The following is a 23,337-nucleotide window of genomic DNA, read 5'->3' as shown; positions in this document are numbered from 1 at the left end:
ACAAATGTACACCACACATGAAATATCTCTCAGCCTTTTACATCAATTCATTTTAAATCAGCAAATTAAACAAGTGGTATGACCAATCAGTGTTTTATTAATGATTTCCCCCAGTGCTGCAGATCCATGCACCATGTCTACATATTCCACGAAGCAGAAATGAGCTGAATTTTACTTTTCAGGATTCAAAATAAAATATTTCTTTCCTTCAATCATATTCCACAGTGCAATTGATGCAGTGAAATATTTGTACATCAACAGTAAGATGGTTCGACAGTGACACACAGAGAGAGAGAGGGGGGGGGGGGAGAGAGAGAGATAGAGAGAGAGAGAGAGAGAGAGAGAGAGAGAGAGAGGTGGGGGCAGACAGAAAAATAGACCGTTAGATAGACAGTCAGTCAGTCTAGCTTTGCCATACAGTATGCAGCCGTTCATTCTTTTTATCACAGGGAATTCCACCCTGATTGGTCCTAAACAATTTACATCTGGAGGAATATGTCATACTATGAACATTTTATGTTAATCTGCCACCAGTTCCTCAAGGACTTCACCAGTAAATGAAAAACAGCACAAAGCACACATGCTGCACCCTTACATCCTGCATAATAACCACATGGACGACAGGGCAGTTTTTTACCAGGTAAGTGATGGTGGTGTTACTGTTGTTTTTCTTTGCACATTGTGAACCTTGTCACTTGTGGCAACCCAAAGAGGCACATTTTTACATTTGTAGGTCTTGCAGATAAACTTGAGTCGTTCGATGCTGCACACTCTCTTGCATAACAGGCCTGACTCTATGATCTCCACAGAATCATGTTTAGCAGTGTTTACAGCAAAATATAGAGAAATGATGAGCAACCGGACAGTGCATAAGACAATACAACTTTTTACAGTGTTCAAACCACAGACGTTGGTTTAACAGTTCATTAGAATCTGAACACAAACAGGATGAGCCACTCGCTGTTTTCATGTCTGTTCAAAAGACAAATTCTCACTGCACAAGTCATGGCCTTCCAATTTCATTCAGTTGCTTTTTGTTATTTACAGTAATTTGAATGTGTTACAGTGCATTATGTTATAGTTTTATTCACTGTATGTTTGCATGACACATACCTATTAGCCTACATAGCCTTGATTGTGATCAGAAATGTAATTCATGATCATACAGTTTGCGACATTTTCCCCAGCCATATGATACAATACACCATATAGACACTACACAAAATCACATGTACAGTGCACTGTAAGACTGCTGGTCAGAATACTCTCAAGACAGCATAATACATCAAAAGAAATGTCGAGTTGCTACAGGACTAAACTGTGCTCACCTATCAAATGCTAGGAGTGGGTGAGATGAATATAGAGTTCCCAGCAACTGCTACACTATATTACATTGGCTTGCACAGCCAGTACTGTCATAGAGTAATCTGAAATAAAACTGCCCTGACAGAGAAGCAAAGCTATGTTTTGTGTGTGAGTCTCTGTGTATGCTTCTGTGTATATTGCACGTTGGTATTTGTGCACAAGATGTGTATAGTGTATGTAAGTGTCAGAGTGATTTAACTGTAGGTAACATTCAGTGGTTGCTCTCCGCTCTTGCGTCAGAGAATCTTGGGGACGAGGAGTGGAGGGGCTTTCCTGCAGGTTAGAGAGGTGAAACTGATTGGCTGATGCAGTCCCTCTTCTGCTTCCATTTCCCAGCACACCTGTCCCGCCAAGAGTCACCGACACGCCCTGCGGACACGGCGGGAAAATATTCACAACGATCAATACTTCAACCCAGAGACACAGAGCCACTCTGGAATGAGGAGACACACACAGAGTTATGATAACTACCGTGAATGTGTTGTTATCACCTGGTTACTTAGATGCCAAGCTTGTCAGAGGTGGCGCTCTGGATGAGCTGAGAGTCAGCACCGGTACTGCTGAACCCCTCAATCAGGTTCTTATTGAGGTCCCCAAGCGTGGCTCCGGAGGGGAGTCTGGGGTAGGAGGCCTGGCCTGTTATTTCCAGCAGATCCTCCAGGGCCTTGGCATTGCTCATGCTATTCTGGGGAGCCTCGTTGACTGGGGAGAAGTCTGGCACAGAGACGAGCTCATCTCTTGATACGGGGCTGTGGGGGTGGGGGGGTGGGGATGGGGTTGGTAGGATGGGTGTGGGGGATGAGGGTGGGAGGCAGGGATTGGTGTGGGGTTGGGAGGGGGAGCACATGTAGGATACAGCGAAAGAGAAGTATCCCACAAGTAAGTAACCACGTGACGCAGTGTCATGCAACATGGCACTGGGGCTAAGTTCACTGTCAAATCAGTCAAACCAGGGAATTTGAATCCATCAGGAATTGTATCTGCACAGATAATGATAATGATCGCCCAAAAAAGCAGCATCATTACTGAATTCAATCAACTACCTGAAGCTGATTTGAAATTGTAAAGAACTGAGCTGAAAATAGCCCCAAATGAGAGCCATATAGCAACCATATGCAATGAGATGGCATTCTTTCTAATGTTCAGTTAATTTAATTTCTCCTCATTTCGAAAGAGTTGAGCTGAACACAGAACAGTCGGACAACAGTGGACGTGACTCAGGACTGATAAGTGGTGGATCAGGTTACCTAACGTCCATAGACTGGACGCCATCTGAGAGGTCGTCTGCCCCAGAGTTCTTGGCCTCGAGGGGCTCCAGGCTGATGGGGGGAGACTCCACTGTGGTGGGACGCTGATATTCACCAGCCTTCACCCCGGCAAGGTCTGGTCTCTGCAGCTGACCCACGCTGGTCTGTTTGATGTCTGTGGAGTAAGTCAGAGTAGAAACTGAACTTAGTGCAGGCCAAATTCAGATCTTGTCTCAATTAATGCACTTACATATAAATATTCATTGCATCTATCAAATGACTAAGTCTGATTACATATACATTTTATATAAAATGTGGTCACCATATACTCATACACTACTTGAAGTTTCCTATTAAACCACACAGTGGAGCTGTTCTCAAAAGCTGTTCTGGCATGCTGAGTCACTCTGCAGACACTCCTTATCTTTGTGTGTGTGTGTGTGAGTGTGTGTGTGTGTGCACGCTTACTTTTTGTGTGTTGTGTTGGGTTGCTAGTGATAATGCTTACAATAAAACTTTGAAATAGATGAGCAGAGAATCCATCATCCTCGATGTCTTCGTGCTGTGGTTCTGTGTGCTATGTGTGTGTGTGTGTGTGTGTGTGTGTGTGTGTGTGTGTGTGTGTGTGTGTGTGTGTGTGTGTGTGTGTGTGTCTGTCTGTCTGTCTGTCTGTCTGCGTGTGTGTATGTGTGTGTGTTAGAGAAAGGGAGAGAGATAGAGGACCCGTGGCAAAGGCTGCAATCCCATTATGAAATAGACAATCAACCTCTATTTAACCTTTGGGCGTACCTCTGCGCTCCTGCACCGGCTCTTGCGAGTAGATGTGGGATTGCATCTCCACTGGCACTTCGTCTTTCTGTGCAGACACAGAATGTACAGCACAACAGTGTCTGATTAATGCCTGGTGTTCCTCTACTATGCGCTTTATTTTGACATTGAGCATCAACCAATGCACCTCATCAGTATACTCTCCAACCTCTGACAGTGGAACTGCTGAATTACCAGTTACTGAATTACATCTTTTGTTTAAAATTGTCTACGATCATTTTTATTTTTAATTTTTTTTAATTTTTTTTTTTACCTTTGGGTCTTCACTTTTCCGTGTCCTTTTCATGATCTCCTCAATCCTCTGAGAGGGAAACAGCAGAGTAAACAAGATACATGAAAAGATAGTTAATGTTTTAAGAATGGACACCAGTACTTTGTTTTATTTCACTGAGTCAGTTTTGTAGCCACATAAAGTATATATGTTTACCACCAAATGTGTGGTAATAGGAACATTAAGTTGTAAGAAATGTTAAACTTGACAGCTGATTATCAGGAAGTGTACTCTGTGTGAGACTGTGAAAGTGTTGTACGATGTGAGGAAAAGTGGGAAGTCTGCTCCTGTTTTCTCTGCTGTACACAGATGTGTTTTATAAATGTGTTAAACATTTTGTATAACAGCTGTTGACGTGTCTACTGTAATGGGGACTGAGGTGCTGTCTTGGGGAGTAACACAGTGTTATGCAATCTGATAGAAGACATGACAGACTTCTTCCTGCGTAGTCTCTCCTGCTTCCACCAATTTGACTGTAGAGAGGAGAACCTTTTCCATTTTCCAGCTTCTCTTGTTGTGAGGCAGAGTATGTATCTGCTATTTATTGCTCTAAAATGATGAATATTAGCTACAGGGTTATACAACCCAATAAAACAATGTAGTCTTTTTCTAGTGTCACTCAGTTTGCGGTAGTGACTGATGTATTGTACATTTTATTTCAGGAATGTTTTGAATATCTGAGATTTATCAGCTGATTGATCAGCTTTTCTACTCTAATGGAGATTGAGGCGTTGAAAAATTCCATGATTAAGAATCTCATCAAATCTCTTTTTCACCTGCAGTTTCTCCTCCTTAATCAATAAGAGACAACCGTGAACTAAATTAATGCATTCAATGTGTTACATATCAATACACTCTCCAAATCACTCTGTCCACTGTGATTGGGATTGAATTGTCTAACATAATGACAGCAGTGATGCTGGGGTCAAGTTTTAAGTAATAATAAAATTAGTGTATTGAATGTTTTATTTATCAAGTCATCCATTCATGGTGGATTAAGATGCTGAAGTGCAGAGCAACATAACAAATAAATATTTCAAATAATCTGCAAAAATGAAACCTTTCTGTGTAGTTCTGTTCAAAAAGTGTGTCTGTGAACTTGTCTAATGACTCGTCTGTAATGACAATTGTGGTGCTGATATCCTGTTATTCAATCTAATAGATGAAACAACACCACAGAATCGTCTCTCTCTGCAGTCTATCTGGCTGATACCATTGGTACCTATGTCGTTGTAATTTAATGTTAAATATTTGTGTGTCAGCTGGTGAATAGCTGAGGAGAAAATAAGTGCTATAGGTTTATCTGATGAAGACGATGGGCACCTTCTTCCTCTGCAGTCGCTCCTGCTCCTCCTGCAGCTTCAGCAGCTCTCGCTCCTGCTGCTTTCGCTCCGCCTCCCTGTGGGCCCGAAGCACCGCCTCCTCTCTCTGCCCGTAACCATGGCGCACACACAGAGAGGCATGACGTCATCACATATGAGCAGAAATGAGTAATGCACGGCTTCATGTTTACCGACAACACGCATGCTTCCATTTGAGGTTGATGTTTCCACACGTGTATGTTTTAGATGCCAGAATAATTGTCCCTTAGTTGAAAACCAACAACAGATCTTAAAAAGACAAAAAAATTGTCTTCAGTAAATGTATTTTGTATGTTTAATCTTACAATATAATATAATATACTACAATATAATATAATATAATATACTATACTATACTATACTATACTATACTATAATATAATATAATATACTATACTATAAATTATAGTATAGTATAATATATTATATTATATTATATTATAGTTTATAATATAATATACTATACTATAATGTAATATACTATAATATAATATAATATAATATACTACAATATAATATAATATAATACAAAAGTGGGAAGTGAGTGTATTTGCCCCTGACCTCTCTGTCCCATTGATCCTGCATCTCCTTCCAGCGCCGCTCTCTCTGTCGTCTGTCCTCCAACTCCTTCTGCTGCCGCGCCTCCTCCTGCTTCTTCCTCTCCTCCTCTGCCCAGAGCGCCGCCTGCTCCTGCCTCTCTCGCTCCTCCACCTGCCTCCTCTGATCCTCCTCAGCCCTCAGTCTGTGGGTGGGAATGGAGAGTGTTAATACACACTGTGTGTTAGCTCATCCACACACACACACACACACACACACACACACACACACACACACACACACACACACACACACACACACACACACACACACACACACACACACACACACACGCACACACCCACGCACACACACACACACACACACACACACACACACACACACACGAACAAACAACCAAAACATATGAACACACATGGGCAAGTAAATGCACACGCATATAGATACATCCTTTGCCACATGATTAAATAGCCATGAGCACTGACCAAATACATACAAGAACACACGCACATAAACACACACACATTCACACAGCCATATAATATGCACAGTCACACACATACATTTAATCACAGAAACCCAGATTCACACAACATACTCTGGGAGCCTGAAATGTCCCTAATACTGGACTGTTAACCAGCTAAATTCAAAGCCTGTTAGGTTTGATTGATTGTTTAATGCTTCACTGAGCATTGCTTCTATTTCCCACCGTGATACAGCCCCACCCCTGACAAGCAGTCAGAACAAGAGATTGGTCATCCATTAGAATGGATAAGTATGCTTTCATTGCAGTTCAAATGTCATAATGGCTTCTTCTACAGTTAAAGGAAACCTCAACTTATTTTTAATATCAAGAACCCTACGTTGTCAAAAAGTCCCATTGAAGGCTGAAAAAGGTTGCCCAAAAGCTGAACATGGTTCTGCCACAGATCTCTCTAGAAACATTCAACATGAGGTTCTTAAACGTGGCTTAAACAGCTCAAAAGAAAGGTGAATAAACCATATGGGTCTAGATCGATTTTATTCCATCTAAAAGTGCACTTTTTGTTTAAACATCAAAACAACAACAACTGGTCATCTTAACGGTTAGGGTTATCTCTGTTAATCATACTCCCTAACCGTCAGGAGTTCTGGAGCACCAGTAAGAGGTCTAAAGAGGTCTTAGGGAAGTATACAAAGTGCAGAGGGAATAGATAGATAGATAGATACACTTTTAATTAATCCCGTTAGAAAATTCAGGAAATAGAGGGTAAGGTTCCGTGTACCTCTCATCCTCTACTCGCTGTTTCTCCTCCACCTCCTTCTGCACTCGGGCCTGTCTGCGCCGCTCGGCCAGCAGCCTGGCAGCCTCCTCGGCATCCGTGGTCCCCGCGAAGGACTTCCCTGTGGGAGTCCCTGGGGACTCTATATACATAAACACACATTCTTATCATTTATAATTTATGTCCACAGTGTAAGGCAGAAATAAAGGACATAAGTTCAGAGGTGGGTAGATGGGGAAGTTGTACTAGCAGCAGTGCACAGACACACAAACGCAAGACACACTGAATAAGCATGAACCATGACAGCGGGTTCGGAGTTTTCAAGGCGGGAATAGTGTGTCATCATTCCACTTTATCGTTCTGTATAAAAGATACAGAGGCAGAATGGGGGGGGTCATTGTTGTTCTGCCTGGGAGTCGGCAGTGAAGGTAGTCACAGAGGTGGAGCGACGTCTGTGTAAAAGGGACAACCGGCATGTCGGAACAGGGGTGTGACGCAGCCTAGCAGCTAACCAAAATGAAGCAAGACTACTGTGCTGTCAGAACACACAAATCTGACACGATAAACATGAACATGTGGTACATGTGGTACTTTGCTTAAGCCTGAACATTGCGATAAATATGCAGACAATAAGTTCAGCCATCATTGTTTTTGAAAATAACAGGTAGGCTAGTTTATTTCCGACACAGATGTTATGGCGCATTCGAGACAACTCGGAATTCAGAACGTCCACATATTTCCCAGCTCTGACTTTAATTTGAGCCAAATGTAAACACAATAATGTGGTGATGACTCATCAATGGATCTTCCTTCTACCTGCTGGCTATCAATAAATGTGCAACAAAATGTCTCGTGCATTTTTATACATTTCCTCTTCATGCATCTTCTCACATATTTAAAAAGGTTTTTATCCTAGTTATCCTAGTTAATCTAGGGTCAAGGCCTCTGTAAGGATCTGTTAGGTTCGTCACCATGTTGATTATGATGTCAAATTGATTAAATTGCATGCCTTACTGAAGCTGGGATATTTTTTTATTTGACTTTCTGAGTCAGAGCTACATCTTCAAGTGGCTTTCAAGTGCAATTTTCCGAGTTGGAAATGTCTGAGTTCTCAGTGGTCTCGAACACGACTTTATAGGTGAAGATTGATGCTACATTAAACGACACGCCTCTGGTTCCGCAGTGCTGGATAGCTCTGTAAAAGGACCGCCTCTGGTTGGTTCAGCATATACAAGCAAAGGTGGCTTAATGAGGGGTCTTCATAACGGCATTATCTCTGTATAAAAAGGACTTTAGAGGCAGCCACCCAACCACACACACAGGTGTTTAGGGGATACAAAATGGAGTTAACCCCAACCATGAAATGTAAATCAGTTTTAGATGATCTGCTCCCACCACATTTTGCTCAGCTTTTTGACCAAATAGCTGAAATCTGACATGTGGTTATGGGGATAAAATATTGAGGGGTACTGATATGTTCTGAATGTTATGTGAATACAGACATATAATGCATACAATTCTGGCAGCAACCCTGAGGAGGACCACTATGTTCTCTGCTCTCTACATGCATGCCATAGGTATAATCTGTATATCTTTGTCTGATAAAGCCATTTCAAGCCAAGGTTTCATTTTGTACATTGGATTTCTGTGATTTCATTTGTTTGTTTTTGAGGACAATACATATCTTACAGCTAGATAAAAGTTTTGGCCAACCTGCCTTTGTCAGACTCTCACCTGGCAAAGGACCTATTCATTTCTTGTGTATACTGTAGCTGTTACCAGAATTCCACATGGTGCAAAATACATTTCCCTACATAAAAAATTGAAGAGTGTTTGAGGACAGTGATAATTGGCTGGTGATTAAAGTGAGGAGTTCACCTGCATTGCGGTCTCCCAGGTCCCGGCTTGCAGACTTGGGCATTTTCCGCTCTGAGTTCTCAGACTTGGTGTTTTTTCTATCCAGAGTGCTGGAGCCTCGGGTCTCAGCAGCTGCTTTCTCCTCACCCTCCAGCCTTCTGGGGCCGTCTGACGGAGTGGTGGCCCTGTGTCTCATCGAGGAAGGGTGGTGAAGTCCTGGGGAACAGGGGGACTGGGTGCGGCTCTTGGATGCTCTGGCCCTGCGACCACAGAAGCTTTTGTAACAACGGTATCCAGATTTTGATTTAGTATTTAAGGTTAACATGCAGCTTGAGTTACATTCTGATAACACTACAGTGAAATAAAACAATTTATGTTCGCATGTGATACCATTCAACATTAGTCAGACCTTTGCAAATACAAATACAAGTACGTATCAGTATGTGATACATTTTTCATTAACAATTATAAATAAAAATAGAGTATAGCAAAGACAATAAGGTGGAACCTTTTAGGGGTGCCATGGTTCTTTTGTGTCTTAGGAGAGGCACTTTTGGTTGGTGTGGTGGGGGATTCAAGGCGTTTGGGGGTTGGGTCTATCAGGGTGGGGGTGGTGCATCCAACCTGTTTCTCCATCTGAGAACAGAAAAGAGACAAAGCTGTTGGGCTTAGAACACATGCATATTCATGTGCGTGTCTTACACATAATTCAACTGTGTGTTTTGCTGGGGGAAAAACCTATAAGACAAAGCAAGACCATGTCTCGACTACATGTGAGCCCATGCATGCCGTGCAACAGATTCCAGTATGATGTGGCTGGACTGGAAAGGATCACAGTGGTACAGTTGCTAGGAGACCAGCTCCACAGCGACATGTGTCCCACAGTGCTGTGCACCAAATATAACTGTCTGAACTAAGTGAGTCCATTTGCTTTGAGCAAGAAACGTGATTCCACAAGTGAGATGGCGGACCTGAGCCGTCTTGAGGATTGTGGCTATGTCCTTGGACTCGTCCATGACTCCCGTGGTGCCACTAGTGTTCTTCTTGCGTTCTGCTCGGCTCGGGGAGCCTCTGTAGGGAGACCGGTGGGGGCTGGAAGCTAAATGAGGACAAAAAGGTACAAGACTGCAGGGGTCAGAGATCACGTTTGGGGGGGACACAGGGAGAGACAGGGCAAATTGAATAAGCATGATTTATGACAGCTATTTCAGAGGCAGCCAACCCAAACACAGGCACAGATACACCTACACACACACACTTGCCTCTCTCTGTGACACTGGGTAAAGCGGCGGAGGAGGAGGACAGACGTTTGTTGAGGGACGAGTCTTGAGACTCAGACAGGGTCATATAATCAGCCACCACTTCAGAGATGAGACACACATCACAAGAGGTGTGACAGTCCACAGGGAAAGAAGGCAAAAAACAACAATGAGAACAAAGAAAACAATATAGAAGAGACCAATATCAACATTCACATGGCACAGAGTCACAAAACACAAAACAAGGAATGGATATCTCAATTTAAAAGGGACAATTAACAAACCAAAAGACTTATTTTCCAGCCAGCTTGTCGGTTTAGCTGGAATATATTAGTGATATATTTGTTTTTAAGGTCTCCCACTGGGTGAAAAGGCAGAACTCAGATATGCACTAACTTACATAAAGCAGACTCAGTTGGAAGTAAGTGGGCCTTAGGGTGGCCTCAGAGTGCGTGTATGCTGCCCTAGTTGTGTTTGAAGGACTGTGCGTTGTATGTATTTGTAGCTCTGTCTGTATGTGAATGTGTGTTTGCACATGTGTGTGTATTTGTTTGTGTGTGCATGTGTTTGAACGTGTGTGTATTTGTTTGTGCGTGCATGTCTCTGTCTAGGATGAGGAGGGAGGGGGGCACTGCTGGGATGAACCACTGCTGCTTCTGGGCATGAGCCTTAATGTGATTTGGGGAGCAGAAGCAAACTGGAGCCCAACAGGACACACACAGCCGCAGATCCAGTGCCCTCTATCTCCTCTCTCCCTCATCCCCACCCTGCCAGAGCCGAGGAGACGCCGCTGCTACCAATGTACGGTGCCTTGTGCCTCACCCACCAACCAGCTGCCCACGCAGCCAGGGGCCCCTGCTGAGACAGGAAGCTGATCCAGAGAGGGGCACTCAGTGATGAGAGGCAGAGGCGGCATGATACCTTTAATTATTCATTTATTTATCTGTGATGATTATCATCACAACATTTTCCATTCCTCTTGAGAAAAATCAGGGAAGGGTTAACAAAAGAAAGAAGATGCTTAGTAATGAGGGGAAGAACAACACAGTATCTCACCAAATACACGTCATGCACATCAAGACAAACACATATTGATGATTATTACTCTGCATATCCATGACACACTGTGAAACTGAAGATGTGAAGGTTAACAAATATCAGTGATCAGTGAATCCATACCCACACACAAACACACCCACACACACACAAAAACACGATCACAATTCCAAACTCATTGTATCTGTGCATGCGTGTACAGAATGGCAGGCTACTGTGGTGGATCAGGTAAACACAGACTGGAGTGGAACATAGAGTATCAGAAGGTCAGTACCCATCCCGGATAGGCTGGCAGAGGCGGGGTCATGGGCTAAGGAGGTGGCGGTAGAATGAGAGGGCGGGGCGGTCTTAAGGTCACCTGGGCATCAGGTAACGTCACACAGAGAGAGGAAAGCCACACACAAGCAAAAAACACACAACCAGCGTTAATGACACATGTGCGTTTCCGCAACACATGAGAATCACATGGGCACAGTAAGCCTTCTACTCTCAGGGCTAGCATCAACACTGACGAAGAGGGAAACAGCTGTGCCTACACGGTCAGGAAAAGTACATTAGCTCGACCCCAAACAACGAGGATGAAAAACTGCATGAGAGACTGCGTTTCACGAGCCTGTTCTGAAAACATACTTCAGCAGTATCAACAAAATGGCTAATTTATGCGAGAAGGGTCAGCAAAATGGTAACAAAAGGCTAGCTGGCTCCAGCTAACAGCCTCGTAATGGTAATACAAACTGCACAGGTTATCATATGTAAGATGAGCATCCTGGTAATGAAATCTACAGTAAAAAAAAAAAAAAAAACACCCGAGGACGTTGAAAGATTTGCGCACTGCAAGGGCCCTGTCACTGCACAGATCGGGTTTCCTGAGAGGCCTAACTGCATCAGAGACGACCACAAAACTGACTCCCGGTCAGGGATTTTTGTCAGCGCTCTCAATACTCTGATCCCAGGTCAGTCCCTGTGCTAACCCCCTTCCTTCCCTCATAAGAGCTGGGCCACCGATTCCTGATTCGAGATACCAGAGCAGGTCTCCGGATCACCTCGTGAGTTGGTGCTCTCGGACAGTTTAAATAATTGATAGCATTATGAATGCACCACAGAGCCTGGGTGGTGCACTCGTCCCGCTCCCAATGGCAGCAGCCTCAGCCTTATGTCACTGTCTCTCTCTGCATCTCTCCACATCTCCTCATTTTAGCAAACCTCTTTTCTTAGCATAAATATATATATATTGTATTAGATTTTTTTTTTTTTTTTACAAGTGTTTGTAAACCCCCCCCCCCATTTTCTTTCCTACTGTGAGGCGCATTGTGTTACTTCCTTGTATGAAATGCGCTGTACAAATAAAGTTTGATTTGATGATTTGATTTGATTAGATATATAGATTTTTTTTTTTAAATAAGGTAAACATTCATTCAGTAGCACCAGTATTTTATATGCTGATACAGTGGAAGAGTCTGTGTCTGACAGTAACAGACCGCTGGGTGTTTACCTCCACAGTAAGCAATCTCAAAGGAGGTTTAGGGACGAGGGGGAGGGGGCGGGGGCGACAACTGGACCAGCAGACTGACAGGCTAGTTTGACGGACTGCGTTCGCGAGCTAACTTCGCCCGTGCTGGTTTTTGCTCTGAGCCGGTGATTTACCACGGGGTAGTGTGAGTGTGCCGACCGGAGATAACGATCTGAGAGGGCGTCAGCTCTAACCTTGAGGCTGAAGAGCACACGACACAGCTGGGGCAACTCCCTGAAAACAGCCGCTGAGCTCCGCGGAGGGAGCAGGATGTGATGTAGCTGACTGACATTGCCTCCACACACACACACACACACACACACACACACACACACACACACACACACACACACACACACACACACACACACATACAGACAATCACACAGGGAGCTGCCCAGGTTTTTCCAGCTAAAGTGGTAATGGCTTAAAAAAACACAAGGCCAAATATAGTAAGCTAGTGACGGTGATGAGGCTGTGGAATACAGCAAAAAACATACGCATATATACAAACACACATACACACACCCATCACTAACACACCCCAATCGAATTTCCTCCTTCCTCAGTGACTCAATCACCACATCCAAATCCACTTTTTTTTAGAGACATAAGCGCACCCCCCCCCCCCCCCCTGCATTGCAGCCTCCACACCCAGATAGATCCCCCCCCCCCCCCCCCCCCCCCCCTTATCTCTAGTCATCGCTGTTCCGTTTTCTCCATCTCTCCCACCCTCTCATCCAACATCCTCCCTGGTCCCCCCCCCCCCCCCCCCCCACCCCGTATCCCCATCCCCTGTACAGAGGACTCACCCTGGCAGTCTCCAGGCGGGCCCCCCCATGTCCACCGCTTCGGCCTCTGGTCCATCGGCTGGCCCCGTTCCATGGAACGTCGCATCAGGGCCTCCAGACGCTCCTTCTCGTTGCGTTCCAGAACCGGGAAAAAAAGAGACTCTTTCACTGAGCTGTCGCTACGGCGACGCGGGGACTGAGCCACCTGCTCCATGGCGACCGCCTCTTTCTCTCCCTCTCTCGCTCTCTCTCCGCTTGGTCCCTGTCTCCCTTCTCCCTCGCTCTCTCTGTGTCTCGCTGCCTCTCCTGTTTCTCCCTCACCCTGTGCATTAACTAACAACTGAAACAAGGCCCCTTCTGCCGTCTCTCTGGCTCTGTATTTCTCTCTCTCTCGTTCCCTCCCTTCGTTCCCCCCCTCCCTTTTTTTCTCTCTCTCTCCCTTTTCTCTCTCTCTCCCTTTTCTCTCTCTCTCTCTCTCTCTCTCTCTCTTACCGAGTGTCTTTCCGAGGCGACCAGGTTTGTCTAAGGGAGCACACAGCCAGACAGATGAGAGAATGGCGACATGTAACTCCACCCACCACCTCCTCCCCTCCACGGTTGACACACAAATGAGGCGTGAGCGTGCACACACACACATGCACACGTATAGGGGTGGCTATGGTAATGGCACAGGTTACATCAGTAGCATCATCGCTGCTCTTTCTCTCCCCCTCCTCTCTCTCTCTCTCTCTCGCCCTTATGCTCTCCCCCTCCTCTCTCTCTCTTGCTCTCTCTCTCTCCCTTGTGCTCCCCCCCCCCCTCCTCTCTCTCTCTCTCTCTCACTTTCTCTCTCGCTCTCTCTCTCTCCCTTCTGCTCTCCTCCTCCTCCTCCTTTCTCCTCCCTCCACCCATGCAGTGCTGTTTCCTCTCTCTGACTTCAGCAGCTCACTGATAGGATTTCTTCTATGAATTTAACCCCCTGGTGCCTGCGCCACAGCAGTGCAGAATGCAGAACAACACAGCACAAAGGATGGAGCTCAGCCATGTTAATGAGTGGAAGGAAGATGCTGCTAAACACAATGTCCATGAACATGAGTAATTGATTAGCAGTGATTTTCATCACAAATTAATCTAATGTTGACAATGAATCTAATGTTAATAATAAAATGCTAGCATCAAAAGGGCAAGGCTTATTGTGGACTGTATATATAGCGCACTTTGCTCAATCCCTGAATGAATTGGCTGGATGTGTTTTTCCATACAGCTGAAACCACACCTTTTTATGCATCTGAAGGCAACAAGCACATCCAAACAAAAAGCAGCTGGTCTGATTCATCTGATTCTTACTGAAGGCACTGCAGTAGAAGGGGAATCAATGTAAGGCAGAAGAGCCTGCCAAGAAGCGAGTCATCTGAGGTGAGGCAAGTGGCTGGGTCCACAGTGCCACACAACGCAACATAATGCAGACCCAGAACCAAGGGCATTCCCGTGCTGGTCCAGCACACCCAGGAGCACAGCACACCCAGGAGCACAGCACACCGAGAGACTTCAGCTCACAACACAGACCGAGTGAACCTACGCCAGCAGTGTTCCAGAGGCTAAATCAGAGCATTTTCTCGACCCGATTCTTCCCCACAAAGGAGACCAGAGGGAATTGGCTTGGCATACATAGGCGTGGTCAGCATTACAGAAACACCAACAGAACTGAGAGGCTCACTAAGGAATGCTTCTAAATGCTGCGTTATTGCTGAAAACCAGCAACTTAGCTGTAGCCTGATAGGAAACATATCAAGTTCATTCAATTTCAAAGATAGAAATAGAAAAAGCAGAAGACTGATGCCTGACAGCAAACAAGAGATTCCAGGAAAGGCACCTGATTTGTCAGAGGGGTCACTGTGTCATCCCAGTGAAAAACCAATAATTAACCCATTAGCAAATGGGGGGGATGGTCATACAATGCTGGGTCCTGAGTCAATACGCACTTAGAAAATAAAATTCCATTTTTATCAGATGCTGGTTAAAATTGCCAGGTGAGGAACGATAACAGACCTCTTCGATAGCAATACATTTTAACTAATTAAACACAGGTTGCACAAAGAGACGATAAGGTCACAATAGACACTCGGCTTTCATTCTGACAGACTGCCGTCCTGGTAATGTACAAAATCCAACAGGCCAAGGAGACATGACAGTGGAGAGGAAATGAGGGGAGGAAAATGAAAATAATGAATCAGGTATGGCGACAGTATGACGTAATATGAAGGTATGAATACATTTGCTTCTTTAGTTCTGGATTTTAGCAGTGAAATGCTTTGGTAGGGATTATCTTGATCTGAGGCATGGTGTAGACAATTGTAAGTGGAATTATAACTGTATTCTACTAGCAAGACCTAAAAATGAATCTTACAGGGTCAATAATGACATAATCACTCCAAATTTGCCAGAAAAAAGGAATCCTCCTAAAAGTGAGTTTGATCACATGATCTAATAATTCACTATTGTGCTGTATAAAACTTCAGGCTGCATCATTATGGTGACCTTTCATAAATGCTAAATCACTAAATACAGTTTGTTATGTTGCAGTTCTGTTAATACAAGCTTCTACAGTCAACAGACCCATGTGCAGCAGACTGCATGGGAATTTTACAAAAGACTGAAATACCTTTTGAAATAAGTAATACGTAAGTTAACACAAGAGATCTACATACTAGTACCAAATTATCAATATGAATCAATGAGACGCACCTAAATGTGTCTTTGAATTTCCAAAACTGGACCTTCACGGAAGGATGGACGACTATGACAATGTTTAGAGGGCCACTCCAAACCATAGCCTAACCATTATCATTCCGGTATGCATACCCTGAAACAATCGGCCGATGAACATGAACTTGAACTTGAGTGTGTATGGAGCTTGCTGTGGGTTCCTGACCTTGTCCTGCTCCTCCTGCTGCCTCCTCTTCTCCTCCACGGCCACCCTGCGGAGGTCCCCCCGCTGCCGCTGGCCCTCCAGACGCCTCTCGCGCTCCTCTGCCGAGCGCTCCAACTGCCTCTGGGCACGCTGCTCCTTCTCCATCAGGGCCTGCTCACGCACCACTGAGGCACACAGCAGAATCACATTTGTGTTCTATTACGTCACGCTCAAGCATGCTATATTACATTAGCTGCATTTAATGTGATGCAGGGAGCCACAGCGTTGCGTGTTGTAGGTCTCCCCCTTGCTGAAGCGTTGCTAAAGTAAACACACAAAGGCATTCACATTATAACAGCTTTATTTGTGCTTGTGGGCATTTTGATTAAGAATGACTCACAATGCCTTAAGGGCAAACAGTGGTAATATTTCATCACCCTAAGAATAGAAGCCTTGACCTTTGGTGTTTTGCACGTGGCACGGTCTGCCTACTTGAGGACACCAGACCCGTGTATGGTTGTGGTAAACACAGGCAGACAAATAGATTATATTTTAGCACTTTTTATCCTTGAAGGCATTGCACACTGCATGTTCAGCTATTATTTCAGCTTTCTGGAAATTCAGCCAACCACCTTTGGAGTGCTGATGTCACACGATAGTGCCCTTTAAAGAGTCTGAGACACAGACAAGTAAATAAAACACCTTTCTCAATCCATGTGCATTTTTTTTTTTTAAACGTTAAAAATCCTCTTTCATGGTTTTGCATAAACCATACCCTGAACAGATCTAAATCTGGCTTCATCTTAAGTTCAAGAGATAAGATAAATGTTGACACAAAATACTAGTACTAAAATACTAAGATGGATTTTTACTAAGCCTGTAAACTCGTCATAACCTGGGATTACTAACGCACAAAACAGCCAAGATGCATGAGACAGAGGGAAGAGATAAATGCAGCCATCACAGCGTGTCTCCACCACTTTTTATAAGTTGGTTATACTAGTCTGAGGATAGGAGTCACCAACCCATGCAGTCAACGTATGACCCAATCTGTGCTAAATAACACATACAGTATCTTGACTCACAAAGCTGCAGAGGATCACTTTCAAGCAGCCCTAAGCGTAAATACAACTTGTCTGATGATGTCCACAGGAGGGACTACAATGGATAGTTACCAGGCGCCGTCACTAATACCCAGATCACTTCTGTAATGTAATAACTCAGTAGAGATTATTTTCTTCTTGCTCTTAACCTGTTTTTGTGAGTTAAATAGATGCATGTGTGAGATTCTGGTAAAGTAGGCGTAATTTCATATGTAATGCAAGGGTTTGAGTGTAAGACCTACTGTGTGCAGCTTTTTTTTACACCTCTTTTGTGGTATAATTGAGGAATTTATCAAACATTTGGTAAAGATTACCGCAGGGCCATCGTAGAGATATCTTGAAACAATTGGGAGAGAAGATGTCTTGGAAGACACTGAGAGTTTTCAACCAACATCTATTCCGGATGGCTCGAGAAGACTCTGAGATCTATCTTAGTGTTTCACAGTTATTCTGTATGTAGCTCTGTTTTATTTTCATCAATTAATGTCTTCAAGATTATACTCCAGTGTCATCCTCTGTTCAGGAAAACAGAACTCTATATTCCCAGTACAGTTTAACTCAGTTCAGAAACACAGCGCAATTCAAAACACCAAAATCTAACACATGTGATAATATATTGCATTGGTGACACTAGATCACAAAGATGCTCCTTTAAGGGGAACCATAGCCTGTTCCAAATGCATATGGTTAGTCCATGCATCTTATTAGTACCACTCTGTTATACGGTTTGAGATCTTGTTTTGAAATGATAGTCAAAACCCATCATTATGGTGTCATCAAATCACAAATGACCTTGGTTTTTCAAAGTGCTTACCTTGAGTCCTCTCTTTCTCCTCTCTCCTCTCTTTGACAAGGCGCAGTCTGTCCTTTTTAGGGGTGCAGTCTACATTTACGAAGCAGAATAACAGTGGGAAAAAATGGTTACTGTGAGCAGGACGTGGAAAATTATTGGTGGAATCCTATATCACATGTCTAGCCTTGGGTCTGATAAGCCCTGTTTATTTTTTTTTGCACGTGTGATTTGCACGCGCGCAGACACACGCATCTTAAAACAGCATCTTGGCTTCATTAACGTGTAAAATAATGCTAATGGATGAAGGATCAGCTGCGTCTGAAGGGCAGAAAGGTTAGATTTTGTGTTTGACCATGTGGTGACTTGAGAGATGTTGGATTAATTATGACAATAGCAGTTCAGTCGAATGTCCAAAAGAAGATTTGTTTTGTATTTGCATTATATGCCCATTCTTAACCAGCAATACATATATAAATATATCTGAATGCACTTTTGGCAAACGAAATTAAAATGCCCTAGTGCATTTCAACGATGCGTGTCTAGCCTATAGGCTTTAATAAGTCAGTTATCAAAGTTCTTTCGAGGGATAGCTCACGGTCATACATTAATAAAAAGGAAACATGTAGGCTAACAGACCATGTAACAATGCAATGCGTCCTTGTTCCCTCCCAGCGGAGCTATGTGGAAGTTCTTCACAGAATTACTAAATGAGTTGGGTATGGGTAAAAGAGTAAGAAATGAGATTTCATTATGCTTTTTCCACAAAGTAATAAAAACGGTCAGTTATTTCTATGTTCATGGTGGTAAACAATCGGTTTCACACTGACTGGAGTCAGCAAATAGCTGTTAAGTAAGGATATGTTTTAGGTAAACATGGGATAGCCTACAGCATCAAGGTAACTTACCGGTCGGTCTTTCGATTGAAATTTCACAAGCAAGAGTTGCCATCCGTTCTGCCCACTCCGACACTAAGTAAAGTAACCTCGTAGCGTTGTTGGTTATTCAGAGAATTAAAATCCAGCCGTTACAGCGTTATTATTAACCAGATATGGCACACATGAAATGCGTATAGCCGTATTGACAATATAACGTTACGATGCTCCACTGGTCTCTTTAACTGAATAACAATCTGGTAAACACGTCGGGAACAGCCTACCAGCGAAAACTGTTAATATATGGCTTTTATTCAAAGGTCCATGCGGGAACCTGAGGAGTTCCTCCTGATTAAACCGAAGGACAAAATTACAAGCGAGATTCCTTTTCCCATATGATCCATGATGGTCCATGCGCAAGCGAGTGAGAGAGATGATGCGAGTGTAAGCAGTGCACCCAAAGGGCTGCATTACATCATAGTATATCCTGTACCATACATGGTTCGCATAGCAGCTGCACGTGGAGAAATTACTGCCAATATAATTCATTCAGATGCTCCTCATATAAAAATACATCAGCTGACACGTTATTTTGTGTGTTTAAAAATAGACGGAAGCAGCAGTAATGATTATTACAACACACATTGATTTCAATGCATGTAATTAGCCTAGATTAAACTACATTGATATGGTAATCTGTGTTATGTTCATTTCTGCATTTAAAATGTGTTATACTGCACAAAGAATTTTGATTCAAGGAAAAATCATTTTCAATAGAATTCTTTGAATTAAGGGCGAAATAAAAATTAGTCTCTGCCTGTGCTGCTGGACTGAATAGATCTGAATCCGGATCTGCCTTTCCATCACACTAGAGTTGACAGTTATTCCTCAGGAGTCTTCAGACACATGCATGCTTCACCTATAGAGTTGGCAGGGCTAGCACGTGAGTGCACACAAGCGAAAACATGCAGAGGCTGAGATCACCCAGGCCTACAGCAAAAACCAAACCTCATAGCACAGAGAACCCAATTAAGCACGCTCACACACACTCATACAATCTCCCTCTCCCATGTTGTCAGATGATCAGAAAAAAAAAAACATTGTGACTCGTGTTCAGATAAAGGCGCAAGAATGTGAGTATAGTGCTTTTGAAGCATGGGCATGTCATAGCTCTAAACAAGTGTTTACGGTTGTCCCTACTTCCAGTGATAAGGTATCCAGTGCAGTGCAGTGTCAGGGTACAAAATATGACAGTGACAGCGAAAGAAAGAAACACAGAAAATGATCTTCGGGATATCATTCTTCCAAATTGTGAACAGAAGTTGAACACAAATTTGACAAGATGTAAAAAACAAAACAAAACTAAGACATCACTGGAGATAGGGGTTCCATGTAAGGCTGGAATACACACACACCTACTAAAAAAAACACACAGATCTTTAAAACAAAATATACCAAACACCTAACAGATTTCAAGAATATAATTAAACTAATATGAGCAGCTAGAGACTGCAACACTGTTCATTGCATGCACTGTTCATATGCATATGTTAATACCTAAACCTACAATTAAGAAAATGATCAAAATAGTTATTGCCACCACATTTGCTAATGACGGAGTTCTTGCATTAGTTTTTCTTAAAAACAGTCACTGCAAAAACAAGCCTTGTGTGATTGATAGGCCCAGAGAATAATTGTCTTAATCTTAAAACAGGAAACCCTTTTCCCAAAAAATATTAGTCAAGGATGAGGATGATTTAATGTATTGGTGTTTTTTTATTCAACATCCCTCAATCCATAAAGACAGCATTTTACAATACTTCAATGTAACACAACTGCTATACAGATAGAAACAGATAAAGGCTCGGACAGGCATTTTCTTTCGTTTTCATAAATGAAGCTGCTTTGCACAGAGATCTTTTTATTATTCAATTATCTATACCAAGAGTCAAAAAAAAACATATTGAGGTTGTCAAATAGAAAAATACAGCTAACTGGTGCCTTGGGGTTAATGGGCCGGAGACAAGCTTGCTCTCAATTTTGGTGTTAATTCTTACAATCAATGCATGACCTACTGCATTGCAATATCTGTATTTATTGGAGATAAAAAAAAAAAAATTATATATAAAAAAAAAAAACATTCAGTTAGACTGGAGGCATCTTAGTGGCATAAAACTGTTCTTGAAGAAACATTTCTTACCATTTAAGCTCTCAGGCGGTAATAACAAGTTGACTAAAATCTCTACAATGATTCAGACTGCCAGACCAAATATAAAATGGTTCATCTTTTTATTGCGAATCCAGAGATTCTGAACTAAATTCCACGTGTGTGTGAAATTAATATAAATACACAAGATAACAAAATATATTGGGTGAGCCTGGTGCTGTAGTCATGTTAGTGGTGACAGAATCCTAACGGGAGCCACCTGATAAGCAGGGAAGAGTAGCCACTCCAAAGGGGGCATGGGAGATTGGTCATATCTTTCCAGGCCGAGCAAAAGTTTGCCATCCTCCTCACAGTGTGTCTGTTTAGATCTGGAGGGGGGTCAAAGTTCAAAGAGTTTAAAGTTATATTATGATACACAAACAGTATGACAACAGTTGTTAATTGTAAATGAATATTTCCTGCAGCAAACACATTTTCTAACAGTAATGCTGCAATTTCATTTTCATATTTTAACAGTATTGCTACAACCCAGGAACTGACTAGCTTTTGTTATACGTGCATCTCCTCCAGATAGAAACAATGCTATATGCTCACATCATCAATGTCCTCGTCATCATCACCAATGTCATCAAACATGATTTCATCATCATCTCCAGGTCCGAAAGTATCCGTCTCGTTGATTTTGGCTGAACAGAGAGAAGATAAGGGCATGACTCTCAGCTTTAGGTTGTAATACATTTCAAACAGCCAAGACATGTTTACTATTTGAGTTAATCTTAGCTCCATCACTGAGAAATGAACCCTGGATCAGTGGAAAAATGGACAAATACCCTAGTGTACATAAGATATTCTTACCATGCTCTGGAAGCTCTCCGTAGGCTTTCAGACTCCTGGCCTCATCAGCATTGTACTTCAGAATGACATCAGCTTTGTTGTCCTAAAGGGTAGAAAACAAATGTCAGAATCTATAGACGGAGAATAATTATCCTTTCAGAAGATGTGAAATTGATGTGGCTTCATGCAACTGAAATCTTTCACTTCAGTTATCCTGAGACCTCATTCAGTCAACAAGACAATGCCACACTGTCAATAAAGGAAACTGAGCTATGTGATAGCAGAAAACTATTCCTATGATTATTACTAAACTGTGTTGTAAAATATGTTTATTTAAATAACATTGCATGCTATAAATGGGTATGAGAGCATCATCACGCAGGAGTGGATGCCGCAGCTCTCAACTCTCAACACAGATCATTAAAATATGACATAGAATATTACAGTTAACATCATTCCTTGAGCGCTCATATATCACATGATACTATTAGGGCCTGTGTTGACAAGATGCATTTTTTCCGCTCCCACAAACTAATTTACGGAGCATTTCTTTCAGCGTTAGTTGTTGCAAGGTTACCAAAAACATCTACCAGCACTTCTGGAGATTAACATTGCTTATGCCTTCTAACTATATAACTTGTAGCAAAGATTCAGTACTCAACAGGTTAAAAGTATAACTTAGACAAACAAAAACACTAATTTAGCATTAGTGTTTGGTCTACACAGGCCCTTAGGGTGATGCAATGCTAGTTTGCTATGATAGTGGAGTGCAATCCCAACTGGGTTCCAACCATGAGATTAGGCTATATATTCCACTGCTCAGAGAGACATTGTGTATCTTCAGAAACATAAACACAATAATATATTTTTGACAAACCTGATAATCTCTTAATCCAACAAGAATGATGTCTGATGTATTGATCCACACCTGCAAGTAAATGCACAATATGTTGAGCGATCTCAAATGATGCTGTTGTAAACAACAAGACTGGTAACCCACAATCAACTGACAAATGATCCAAAGACCACAGAGGCAGATATGTCTGCATGTAAAGATTGTGCGATTTATGAATTTCCAAGAACATCAATTTAGACACAAGGTAGTCTGTAGTAAATCAGTGCATAATTACAATTTCACATATACTCAGTATTTACTAGATTGGTGCAAAACACTGCTTAAAGGTCAGCTCACCATAAACAAACAGGTCAATCTAATCAACCTGATACAACTGAGCTAGCCAGCAGAATGATGGTCACTAGAAAACATGCACCTATCCTTTCATTGTACACACGTGCCCTTCAAAGAAACTACT

At 42.7% G+C, this 23,337-nt stretch overlaps 2 protein-coding genes across 8 annotated transcripts; both read right to left on the bottom strand.

The window, feature by feature from the left end:
• Positions 1–77: 77 nt before the first annotated feature.
• On the bottom strand, positions 78–19,511 carry map7d2b (MAP7 domain containing 2b). 7 transcript variants are annotated; one of them, XM_042705932.1, is made up of 18 exons: positions 19,057–19,508; positions 18,788–18,854; positions 18,173–18,241; positions 16,277–16,440; positions 13,387–13,489; positions 11,339–11,422; positions 10,012–10,110; positions 9,721–9,848; positions 9,258–9,385; positions 8,771–9,009; positions 6,896–7,034; positions 5,634–5,814; positions 5,035–5,139; positions 3,694–3,741; positions 3,402–3,468; positions 2,613–2,787; positions 1,857–2,114; positions 78–1,734 (listed from the first exon to the last, which is right to left on the bottom strand). In XM_042705932.1, exons 4-17 carry the CDS (start codon positions 16,418–16,420, stop codon positions 1,865–1,867), a joined length of 1,890 nt encoding a protein of 629 aa, XP_042561866.1. In that variant the 5' UTR covers positions 16,421–16,440; positions 18,173–18,241; positions 18,788–18,854; positions 19,057–19,508; the 3' UTR covers positions 78–1,734; positions 1,857–1,864. The 7 variants fall into 7 exon arrangements, with proteins under 7 accessions (XP_042561866.1, XP_042561864.1, XP_042561867.1 ...); XM_042705930.1 differs by lacking the exon at positions 18,788–18,854 and having other exon boundaries at positions 19,057–19,511; XM_042705933.1 differs by lacking the exons at positions 16,277–16,440; positions 18,173–18,241; positions 18,788–18,854; positions 19,057–19,508 and adding an exon at positions 13,858–14,027.
• A 1,268-nt stretch (positions 19,512–20,779) lies between these two features.
• On the bottom strand, positions 20,780–23,105 carry eif1axb (eukaryotic translation initiation factor 1A X-linked b; the record flags this gene model as incomplete). The annotated part of the gene is made up of 4 exons (XM_042705940.1): positions 20,780–21,558; positions 21,785–21,876; positions 22,046–22,127; positions 22,902–23,105. Coding segments are annotated over 4 exons (384 nt in total), but the record flags the coding sequence as incomplete, so codon positions are not given.
• Positions 23,106–23,337: the final 232 nt, after the last annotated feature.

Source organism: Clupea harengus, unplaced genomic scaffold, assembly GCF_900700415.2.
Source record: "Clupea harengus unplaced genomic scaffold, Ch_v2.0.2, whole genome shotgun sequence".
NCBI lineage: Eukaryota > Metazoa > Chordata > Actinopteri > Clupeiformes > Clupeidae > Clupea > Clupea harengus.
This window is presented reverse-complemented; position numbering and strand designations above follow the sequence as displayed.

Bases quoted from the DNA above. Each gene is read 5' to 3' on its own strand.
- map7d2b (XM_042705927.1), bottom strand. From the start codon at position 14,002: ATGTGTGTGTGTGCACGCTCACGCCTCATTTGTGTGTCAACCGTGGAG. The intron at 5,140-5,633 runs GTCAGGGGCAAA...GGTTACGGGCAG, and splicing joins AGGATCAATGGGACAGAGAG to AGAGAGGAGGCGGTGCTTCG. The intron at 2,115-2,612 runs GTAACCTGATCC...CCACCCCCACAG, and splicing joins GTCCAGTCTATGGACGTTAG to CCCCGTATCAAGAGATGAGC.